The sequence below is a fragment of the Telmatherina bonti genome (assembly GCF_933228915.1).
Source record: "Telmatherina bonti genome assembly, chromosome: 24".
Taxonomy (NCBI): domain Eukaryota; kingdom Metazoa; phylum Chordata; class Actinopteri; order Atheriniformes; family Telmatherinidae; genus Telmatherina; species Telmatherina bonti.
Genome location: NC_136633.1, coordinates 241,498 through 253,636, shown reverse-complemented (window position 1 = coordinate 253,636; position 12,139 = coordinate 241,498). Strand labels below are relative to the sequence as shown.

Sequence of the window (12,139 nt, the reverse complement as noted above, 5' to 3'; positions counted from 1 at the left end):
TGTATGAACCAGTTAACGTGCTGAAGCCTGCAGAGCGACATGTATGAACCAGTTATAATGCTAACTGAGGCCTGCAGAGCGACATGTATGAACCAGTTAACATGCTAACTGAGGCCTGCAGAGTGACATGTATGAACCAGTTAACGTGCTGAAGCCTGCAGAGCGACATGTATGAACCAGTTATAATGCTAACTGAGGCCTGCAGGGTGACATGTATGAACCAGTTAACATGCTAACTGAAGCCTGCAGAGCGACATGTATGAACCAGTTAACATGCTAACTGAGGCCTGCAGAGTGACATGTATGAACCAGTTAACGTGCTGAAGCCTGCAGAGCGACATGTATGAACCAGTTATAATGCTAACTGAGGCCTGCAGAGTGACATGAAGGAACCATTAACATGCTAACTGAGGCCTGCAGAGTGACATGTATGAACCAGTTAACATGCTAACCTAGGCCTGCAGAGCGACATGTATGAACCAGTTATAATGCTAACTGAGGCCTGCAGAGCGACATGTATGAACCAGTTAACATGCTAACTGAGGCCTGCAGAGTGACATGTATGAACCAGTTAACGTGCTGAAGCCTGCAGAGCGACATGTATGATCCAGTTATAATGCTAACTGAGGCCTGCAGAGTGACATGTATGAACCAGTTAACATGCTAACTGAGGCCTGCAGAGCGACACGTATGAACCAGTTAACATGCTAACTGAGGCCTGCAGAGTGACATGTATGAACCAGTTAACGTGCTGAAGCCTGCAGAGTGACATGTATGAACCAGTTAACATGCTAACTGAAGCCTGCAGAGCGACATGTATGAACCAGTTAACATGCTAACTGAGGCCTGCAGAGTGACATGTATGAACCAGTTATAATGCTAACTGAGGCCTGCAGAGTGACATGAAGGAACCAGTTAACATGCTAACTGAGGCCTGCAGAGTGACATGTATGAACCAGTTAACGTGCTGAAGCCTGCAGAGCGAAATGTATGAACCAGTTAACATGCTAACTGAGGCCTGCAGAGCGACATGAATGAACCAGTTAACATGCTAACTGAGGCCTGCAGAGTGACATGTTTGAACCAGTTAACATGCTAACTGAAGCCTGCAGAGCGACATGTATGAACCAGTTAACATGCTAACTGAGGCCTGCAGAGTGACATGTATGAACCAGTTAAAATGCTGAAGCCTGCAGAGCGACATGTATGAACCAGTTATAATGCTAACTGAGGCCTGCAGAGTGACATGAAGGAACCATTTACATGCTAACTGAGGCCTGCACAGTGACATGTATGAACCAGTTAATGTGCTGAAGCCTGCAGAGCGACATGTATGAACCAGTTATAATGCTAACTGAGGCCTGCAGAGCGACATGAATGAACCAGTTAACATGCTAACTGAGGCCTGCAGAGTGACATGTATGAACCAGTTAACGTGCTGAAGCATGCAGAGCGACATGTATGAACCAGTTATAATGCTAACTGAGGCCTGCAGAGTGACATGTATGAACCAGTTAACATGCTAACTGAGGCCTGCAGAGCGACATGTATGAACCAGTTAACATGCTATCTGAGGCCTGCAGAGTGACATGTATGAACCAGTTAACGTGCTGAAGCCTGCAGAGTGACATGTATGAACCAGTTAACATGCTAACTGACGCCTGCAGAGCGACATGTATGAACCAGCTAACATGCTAACTGAGGCCTGCGGAGTGACATGTATGAACCAGTTAACGTGCTGAAGCCTGCAGAGCGACATGTATGAACCAGTTATAATGCTAACTGAGGCCTGCAGAGTGACATGAAGGAACCAGTTAACATGCTAACTGAGGCCTGCAGAGTGACATGTATGAACCAGTTAACGTGCTGAAGCCTGCAGAGCGACATGTATGAACCAGTTATAATGCTAACTGAAGCCTGCAGAGTGACATGTATGAACCAGTTAACATGCTAACTGAAGCCTGCAGAGCGACATGTATGAACCAGTTAACATGCTAACTGAGGCCTGCAGAGTGACATGTATGAACCAGTTATAATGCTAACTGAGGCCTGCAGAGTGACATGAAGGAACCAGTTAACATGCTAACTGAGGCCTGCAGAGTGACATGTATGAACCAGTTAACGTGCTGAAGCCTGCAGAGCGACATGTATGAACCAGTTCACATGCTAACTGAGGCCTGCAGAGCGACATGAATGAACCAGTTAACATGCTAACTGAGGCCTGCAGAGTGACATGTTTGAACCAGTTAACATGCTAACTGAAGCCTGCAGAGCGACATGTATGAACCAGTTAACATGCTAACTGAGGCCTGCAGAGTGACATGTATGAACCAGTTAACATGCTGAAGCCTGCAGAGCGACATGTATGAACCAGTTAACATGCTAACTGAGGCCTGCAGAGTGACATGTTTGAACCAGTTAACATTCTAATTGAAGCCTGCAGAGCGACATGTATGAACCAGTTATAATGCTAACTGAGGCCTGCAGAGTGACATGTATGAACCAGTTAACATGCTAACTGAAGCCTGCAGAGCGACATGTATGAACCAGTTATAATGCTAACTGAGGCCTGCAGAGTGACATGAAGGAACCATTAACATGCTAACTGAGGCCTGCAGAGTGACATGTATGAACCAGTTAATGTGCTGAAGCCTGCAGAGCGACATGTATGAACCAGTTATAATGCTAATTGAGGCCTGCAGAGCGACATGAATGAACCAGTTAACATGCTAACTGAGGCCTGCAGAGTGACATGTATGAACCAGTTAACGTGCTGAAGCCTGCAGAGCGACATGTATGAACCAGTTATAATGCTAACTGAGGCCTGCAGAGTGACATGTATGAACCAGTTAACATGCTAACTGAGGCCTGCAGAGCGACATGTATGAACCAGTTAACATGCTAACTGAGGCCTGCAGAGTGACATGTATGAACCAGTTAACGTGCTGAAGCCTGCAGAGTGACATGTATGAACCAGTTAACATGCTAACTGAAGCCTGCAGAGCGACATGTATGAACCAGTTAACATGCTAACTGAGGCCTGCGGAGTGACATGTATGAACCAGTTAACGTGCTGAAGCCTGCAGAGCGACATGTATGAACCAGTTATAATGCTAACTGAGGCCTGCAGAGTGACATGAAGGAACCAGTTAACATGCTAACTGAGGCCTGCAGAGTGACATGTATGAACCAGTTAATGTGCTGAAGCCTGCAGAGCGACATGTATGAACCAGTTATAATGCTAACTGAAGCCTGCAGAGTGACATGTATGAACCAGTTAACATGCTAACTGAAGCCTGCAGAGCGACATGTATGAACCAGTTAACATGCTAACTGAGGCCTGCAGAGTGACATGTATGAACCAGTTATAATGCTAACTGAGGCCTGCAGAGTGACATGAAGGAACCAGTTAACATGCTAACTGAGGCCTGCAGAGTGACATGTATGAACCAGTTAACGTGCTGAAGCCTGCAGAGCGACATGTATGAACCAGTTAACATGCTAACTGAGGCCTGCAGAGCGACATGAATGAACCAGTTAACATGCTAACTGAGGCCTGCAGAGTGACATGTTTGAACCAGTTAACATGCTAACTGAAGCCTGCAGAGCGACATGTATGAACCAGTTAACATGCTAACTGAGGCCTGCAGAGTGACATGTATGAACCAGTTAACATGCTGAAGCCTGCAGAGCGACATGTATGAACCAGTTATAATGCTAACTGAGGCCTGCAGAGTGACATGAACGAGCCATTAACATGCTATCTGAGGCCTGCAGAGTGACATGTATGAACCAGTTAACGTGCTGAAGCCTGCAGAGCGACATGTATGAACCAGTTATAATGCTAACTGAGGCCTGCAGAGCGACATGAATGAACCAGTTAACATGCTAACTGAGGCCTGCAGAGTGACATGTATGAACCAGTTAACGTGCTGAAGCCTGCAGAGTGACATGTATGAACCAGTTAACATGCTAACTGAGGCCTGCAGGGTGACATGTCTGAACCAGTTAACATGCTAACTGAGGCCTGCAGAGTGACATGTTTGAACCAGTTAACATGCTAACTGAAGCCTGCAGAGCGACATGTATGAACCAGTTAACATGCTAACTGAGGCCTGCAGAGTGACATGTATGAACCAGTTAACATGCTGAAGCCTGCAGAGCGACATGAATGAACCAGTTAACATGCTAACTGAGGCCTGCAGAGTGACATGTTTGAACCAGTTAACATTCTAACTGAAGCCTGCAGAGCGACATGTATGAACCAGTTATAATGCTAACTGAGGCCTGCAGAGTGACATGTATGAACCAGTTAACATGCTAACTGAAGCCTGCAGAGCGACATGTATGAACCAGTTATAATGCTAACTGAGGCCTGCAGAGTGACATGAAGGAACCATTAACATGCTAACTGAGGCCTGCAGAGTGACATGTATGAACCAGTTAATGTGCTGAAGCCTGCAGAGCGACATGTATGAACCAGTTATAATGCTAACTGAGGCCTGCAGAGCGACATGAATGAACCAGTTAACATGCTAACTGAGGCCTGCAGAGTGACATGTATGAACCAGTTAACGTGCTGAAGCCTGCAGAGCGACATGTATGAACCAGTTATAATGCTAACTGAGGCCTGCAGAGTGACATGTATGAACCAGTTAACATGCTAACTGAAGCCTGCAGAGCGACATGTATGAACCAGTTATAATGCTAACTGAGGCCTGCAGAGTGACATGAAGGAACCATTAACATGCTAACTGAGGCCTGCAGAGTGACATGTATGAACCAGTTAATGTGCTGAAGCCTGCAGAGCGACATGTATGAACCAGTTAACATGCTAACTGAGGCCTGCAGAGCGACATGAATGAACCAGTTAACATGCTAACTGAGGCCTGCAGAGTGACATGTATGAACCAGTTAACGTGCTGAAGCCTGCAGAGCGACATGTATGAACCAGTTATAATGCTAACTGAGGCCTGCAGAGTGACATGTATGAACCAGTTAACATGCTAACTGAGGCCTGCAGAGCGACATGTATGAACCAGTTAACATGCTAACTGAGGCCTGCAGAGTGACATGTATGAACCAGTTAACGTGCTGAAGCCTGCAGAGTGACATGTATGAACCAGTTAACATGCTAACTGAAGCCTGCAGAGCGACATGTATGAACCAGTTAACATGCTAACTGAGGCCTGCAGAGTGACATGTATGAACCAGTTAACGTGCTGAAGCCTGCAGAGCGACATGTATGAACCAGTTATAATGCTAACTGAGGCCTGCAGAGTGACATGAAGGAACCAGTTAACATGCTAACTGAGGCCTGCAGAGCGACATGTATGAACCAGTTAACGTGCTGAAGCCTGCAGAGCGACATGTATGAACCAGTTAACATGCTAACTGAGGCCTGCAGAGTGACATGTATGAACCAGTTAACGTGCTGAAGCCTGCAGAGCGACATGTATGAACCAGTTATAATGCTAACTGAAGCCTGCAGAGTGACATGTATGAACCAGTTAACATGCTAACTGAAGCCTGCAGAGCGACATGTATGAACCAGTTAACATGCTAACTGAGGCCTGCAGAGTGACATGTATGAACCAGTTATAATGCTAACTGAGGCCTGCAGAGTGACATGAAGGAACCAGTTAACATGCTAACTGAGGCCTGCAGAGTGACATGTATGAACCAGTTAACGTGCTGAAGCCTGCAGAGCGACATGTATGAACCAGTTAACATGCTAACTGAGGCCTGCAGAGCGACATGAATGAACCAGTTAACATGCTAACTGAGGCCTGCAGAGTGACATGTTTGAACCAGTTAACATGCTAACTGAAGCCTGCAGAGCGACATGTATGAACCAGTTAACATGCTAACTGAGGCCTGCAGAGCGACATGTATGAACCAGTTAACATGCTGAAGGCTGCAGAGCGACATGTATGAACCAGTTATAATGCTAACTGAGGCCTGCAGAGTGACATGAACGAACCATTAACATGCTATCTGAGGCCTGCAGAGTGACATGTATGAACCAGTTAACGTGCTGAAGCCTGCAGAGCGACATGTATGAACCAGTTATAATGCTAACTGAGGCCTGCAGAGCGACATGAATGAACCAGTTAACATGCTAACTGAGGCCTGCAGAGTGACATGTATGAACCAGTTAACGTGCTGAAGCCTGCAGAGTGACATGTATGAACCAGTTAACATGCTAACTGAGGCCTGCAGGGTGACATGTCTAAACCAGTTAACATGCTAACTGAGGCCTGCAGAGTGACATGTTTGAACCAGTTAACATGCTAACTGAAGCCTGCAGAGCTTCATGTATGAACCAGTTAACATGCTAACTGAGGCCTGCAGAGTGACATGTATGAACCAGTTAACATGCTGAAGCCTGCAGAGCGACATGAATGAACCAGTTAACATGCTAACTGAGGCCTGCAGAGTGACATGTTTGAACCAGTTAACATTCTAACTGAAGCCTGCAGAGCGACATGTATGAACCAGTTATAATGCTAACTGAGGCCTGCAGAGTGACATGTATGAACCAGTTAACATGCTAACTGAAGCCTGCAGAGCGACATGTATGAACCAGTTATAATGCTAACTGAGGCCTGCAGAGTGACATGAAGGAACCATTAACATGCTAACTGAGGCCTGCAGAGTGACATGTATGAACCAGTTAATGTGCTGAAGCCTGCAGAGCGACATGTATGAACCAGTTATAATGCTAACTGAGGCCTGCAGAGCGACATGAATGAACCAGTTAACATGCTAACTGAGGCCTGCAGAGTGACATGTATGAACCAGTTAACATGCTAACTGAAGCCTGCAGAGCGACATGTATGAACCAGTTATAATGCTAACTGAGGCCTGCAGAGTGACATGAAGGAACCATTAACATGCTAACTGAGGCCTGCAGAGTGACATGTATGAACCAGTTAATGTGCTGAAGCCTGCAGAGCGACATGTATGAACCAGTTATAATGCTAACTGAGGCCTGCAGAGCGACATGTATGAACCAGTTAACATGCTAACTGAGGCCTGCAGAGTGACATGAAGGAACCATTAACATGCTAACTGAGGCCTGCAGAGTGACATGTATGAACCAGTTAACGTGCTGAAGCCTGCAGAGCGACATGTATGAACCAGTTATAATGCTAACTGAGGCCTGCAGAGTGACATGTATGAACCAGTTAACATGCTAACTGAGGCCTGCAGAGCAACATGTATGAACCAGTTAACATGCTAACTGAGGCCTGCACAGTGACATGTATGAACCAGTTAACGTGCTGAAGCCTGCAGAGCGACATGTATGAACCAGTTATAATGCTAACTGAGGCCTGCAGAGTGACATGTATGAACCAGTTAACATGCTAACTGAGGCCTGCAGAGCAACATGTATGAACCAGTTAACATGCTAACTGAGGCCTGCAGAGTGACATGTATGAACCAGTTAACGTGCTGAAGCCTGCAGAGTGACATGTATGAACCAGTTAACATGCTAACTGAAGCCTGCAGAGCGACATGTATGAACCAGTTAACATGCTAACTGAGGCCTGCAGAGTGACATGTATGAACCAGTTAACGTGCTGAAGCCTGCAGAGCGACATGTATGAACCAGTTATAATGCTAACTGAGGCCTGCAGAGTGACATGAAGGAACCAGTTAACATGCTAACTGAGGCCTGCAGAGTGACATGTATGAACCAGTTAACGTGCTGAAGCCTGCAGAGCGACATGTATGAACCAGTTATAATGCTAACTTAAGCCTGCAGAGTGACATGTATGAACCAGTTAACATGCTAACTTTAGCCTGCAGAGCGACATGTATGAACCAGTTAACATGCTAACTGAGGCCTGCAGAGTGACATGTATGAACCAGTTATAATGCTAACTGAGGCCTGCAGAGTGACATGAAGGAACCAGTTAACATGCTAACTGAGGCCTGCAGAGTGACATGTATGAACCAGTTAACGTGCTGAAGCCTGCAGAGCGACATGTATGAACCAGTTAACATGCTAACTGAGGCCTGCAGAGCGACATGAATGAACCAGTTAACATGCTAACTGAGGCCTGCAGAGTGACATGTTTGAACCAGTTAACATGCTAACTGAAGCCTGCAGAGCGACATGTATGAACCAGTTAACATGCTAACTGAGGCCTGCAGAGTGACATGTATGAACCAGTTAACATGCTGAAGCCTGCAGAGCAACATGTATGAACCAGTTATAATGCTAACTGAGGCCTGCAGAGTGACATGAAGGAACCATTAACATGCTATCTGAGGCCTGCAGAGTGACATGTATGAACCAGTTAACGTGCTGAAGCCTGCAGAGCGACATGTATGAACCAGTTATAATGCTAACTGAGGCCTGCAGAGCGACATGAATGAACCAGTTAACATGCTAACTGAGGCCTGCAGAGTGACATGTATGAACCAGTTAACGTGCTGAAGCCTGCAGAGCGACATGTATGAACCAGTTATAATGCTAACTGAGGCCTGCAGAGTGACATGTATGAACCAGTTAACATGCTAACTGAGGCCTGCAGAGCGACATGTATGAACCAGTTAACATGCTAACTGAGGCCTGCAGAGTGACATGTATGAACCAGTTAACGTGCTGAAGCCTGCAGAGTGACATGTATGAACCAGTTAACATGCTAACTGAAGCCTTCAGAGCGACATGTATGAACCAGTTAACATGCTAACTGAGGCCTGCAGAGTGACATGTATGAACCAGTTAACGTGCTGAAGCCTGCAGAGCGACATGTATGAACCAGTTATAATGCTAACTGAGGCCTGCAGAGTGACATGAAGGAACCAGTTAACATGCTAACTGAGGCCTGCAGAGTGACATGTATGAACCAGTTAACGTGCTGAAGCCTGCAGAGTGACATGTATGAACCAGTTAACATGCTAACTGAAGCCTGCAGAGCGACATGTATGAACCAGTTAACATGCTAACTGAAGCCTGCAGAGCGACATGTATGAACCAGTTAACGTGCTGAAGCCTGCAGAGCGACATGTATGAACCAGTTAACATGCTAACTGAGGCATGCAGAGTGACATGTATGAACCAGTTAACATGCTAACTGAGGCCTGCAGAGCAACATGTATGAACCAGTTAACATGCTAACTGAGGCCTGCAGAGTGACATGAAGGAACCATTAACATGCTAACTGAGGCCTGCACAGTGACATGTATGAACCAGTTAACATGCTAACTGAGGCCTGCAGAGCGACATGTATGAACCAGTTAACATGCTAACTGAGGCCTGCAGAGTGACATGTATGAACCAGTTATAATGCGAACTGAGGCCTGCAGAGTGACATGAAGGAACCAGTTAACATGCTAACTGAGGCCTGCAGAGTGACATGTATGAACCAGTTAACGTGCTAACTGAGGCCTGCAGAGCAACATGTATGAACCAGTTAACATGCTAACTGAGGCCTGCAGAGTGACATGAAGGAACCATTAACATGCTAACTGAGGCCTGCAGAGTGACATGTATGAACCAGTTAACATGCTAACTGAGGCCTGCAGAGCAACATGTATGAACCAGTTAACATGCTAACTGAGGCCTGCAGAGTGACATGAAGGAACCATTAACATGCTAACTGAGGCCTGCAGAGTGACATGTATGAACCAGTTAACGTGCTGAAGCCTGCAGAGCGACATGTATGAACCAGTTATAATGCTAACTGAGGCCTGCAGAGTGACATGTATGAACCAGTTAACATGCTAACTGAGGCCTGCAGAGCAACATGTATGAACCAGTTAACATGCTAACTGAGGCCTGCACAGTGACATGTATGAACCAGTTAACGTGCTGAAGCCTGCAGAGCGACATGTATGAACCAGTTATAATGCTAACTGAGGCCTGCAGAGTGACATGTATGAACCAGTTAACATGCTAACTGAGGCCTGCAGAGCAACATGTATGAACCAGTTAACATGCTAACTGAGGCCTGCAGAGTGACATGTATGAACCAGTTAACATGCTAACTGAGGTCTGCAGAGCGACATGTATGAACCAGTTAACGTGCTGAAGCCTGCAGAGTGACATGTATGAACCAGTTAACATGCTAACTGAAGCCTGCAGAGTGACATGTATGAACCAGTTAACGTGCTGAAGCCTGCAGAGTTTTGGAGCGCTGAAATCAATCCTCAGCCTTCTCCAAGGTTCAGGGCTCGCTGGATGCTGGATGAAGAAAATCAGACGGTACCTTCGGTATATTTCGCCTTTGCAAAGGGAGAGCCCCGTGCAGCTCCCTACACCCCAGGATCTGCAGCAGGACTCTGCCTACTCTTTTCAACAGGCTGTTTTTATTAAATCATCATAGGTGGAGCGATACATACAGTTGGATAAATGTTCCCACAAAAAGTTCTCTACATACACACACAGCATGACCATTTATGGAATTGTCTTCCTTTCCCCTGTCACACTGAATCCTGTATTCAATGGTCAATCGCATCCTTCCTCCTGCTATCTTTCAAGGTCTTAGCGTTATCTTTTCTACTGTTATTCTCACGGAGTCTTGTGCGACACAATGCTCTGTATTCTTCCACATTCAGGTGCTGCAGAGAAAGTTTAGACAGACATGGGAATCTTTCTGTGAGAGAGAGCGGGGGAGGGAGAGGGAGAGGAAGGGAGAGGGAGAGAGCAGAGGTCTGGCCTTATAAGTATTTCTTCTCCATTTTAAGTAATACAAAAGTAAATAAGAGTAAAATATTTGGTCCAGTAAATAAGAGTAAAATATTTGGTCCCATAATAGTAACATAAAACATCAAGCTTTCATATCAGAATTTATGTATGTACATAATCCTCCTTCACAAGAGTGACATGTATGAACCAGTTAACATGCTTACTGACCTTCCCTGTTCCAGATCAAGCAGTTTTTCAGTGATCAAGACGTTTTCTGTGTGTGTAAACCAAGGGTAGGCAACTCCGGTCCTCGAGTTCCACAGTCCTGAAAACAGTCCAGACCTATTTAACAGATCTTGACATCAAACTCTGCACAAATCTGCTCATTAGCCATTGATTTGAATCAGGTGTATTGCAGCAGGGAAACTCCTAACATTTGCAGGACTGTGGCACTCGAGGACCGGAGTTTCATACTCCTGGTGTAAACAATGGGACCTCCACTGTGCATGTGGTCATCAGTAACCTGTGAAGTTAGGAGTGTTTAAAAACAGAAAGAATACCAGAGCAACCGCCATGATCTTGGTATGTAAAGATAAACATTTTCAGAAAATAAATAAAAAAAACAACATAAGAATGAAATAAGAAATTAGTAGAAAGACTCGGAGACGAGCGAGAGCTTTTGAAGCTGGAAGGGGAAGGCGCCATGAATGAAGCTCCTGCAAAGGCGATGAGCCTTTATCTGCGTACGCGCTACAACTGGTTCTAGCTTTGGCGTGGCACTCTGTAATCATCACAGCGCCCCCTACAGCTGTGTAGTTTACAGCAGTTTAATGGGAATAGTGGAGCTTTTCTCCCAGTTTTACCACTGTTCTCACTGGTTTTGGTTTGTTTGCAGGTTCTGGTGGTGTGTTTGGTCGTCCTGGATGCCTTCTTCGTGCTGGCGGAGCTACTCATTGATCTTTCTGTCATCAAACTGGAACATGGTCATCTTGCTCCTGAGGTGAGGCAGCTTTCTTGCACACAGAAATTAGACCATCTGATGCCCAGAAGAACCAATCCTGGTTTGTGTCTGGCAGGTTTTCCACTACCTGAGTCTGGCTCTTCTCACCTTCTTCATGGTGGAGCTGGTTGGGAAGCTATTTGCTTACCGCCTGGAGTTCTTCCAGCACAAGTTTGAGGTGTTTGATGGCTTGGTGGTGGTGGTGTCCTTCGTGCTGGACATTGTCTTCATCTTCCACGAAGATGCTTTTGATGGGATGGGTCTTCTCATCCTGCTGCGACTCTGGAGGGTGGCCCGGATCATCAACGGTCAGTCCACCCACAGCTGCACAGGCTGCCAGAACCTCTAAAAGCCTTGTTACAGTTTGACCAGAGTTACAGATATTAGCCATGTAAAACTAGCATGTCTGCTAATAAAGAGAGAGAGACACAAGATCAGTTAGAGGCTGTGGAGTGTTGATTAGTAAATATGAGGAAATCTAATAAGTGCTTCAGCTT

The 12,139-nt window shown here is 45.8% G+C and overlaps 1 protein-coding gene across 2 annotated transcripts in view; it reads left to right on the top strand.

Moving 5' to 3' along the window:
- hvcn1 (hydrogen voltage-gated channel 1) overlaps positions 1–12,139 on the top strand; it is a 56,087-nt gene that overhangs the window by 30,719 nt on the left and 13,229 nt on the right. For both annotated transcript variants that reach the window (XM_079263889.1, XM_079263888.1), the window contains 2 exons: positions 11,538–11,642; positions 11,719–11,950. In XM_079263889.1, coding sequence (XP_079120015.1) covers positions 11,538–11,642; positions 11,719–11,950 — 337 coding nt within the window. The remainder of the gene's footprint in view (positions 1–11,537; positions 11,643–11,718; positions 11,951–12,139) is intronic.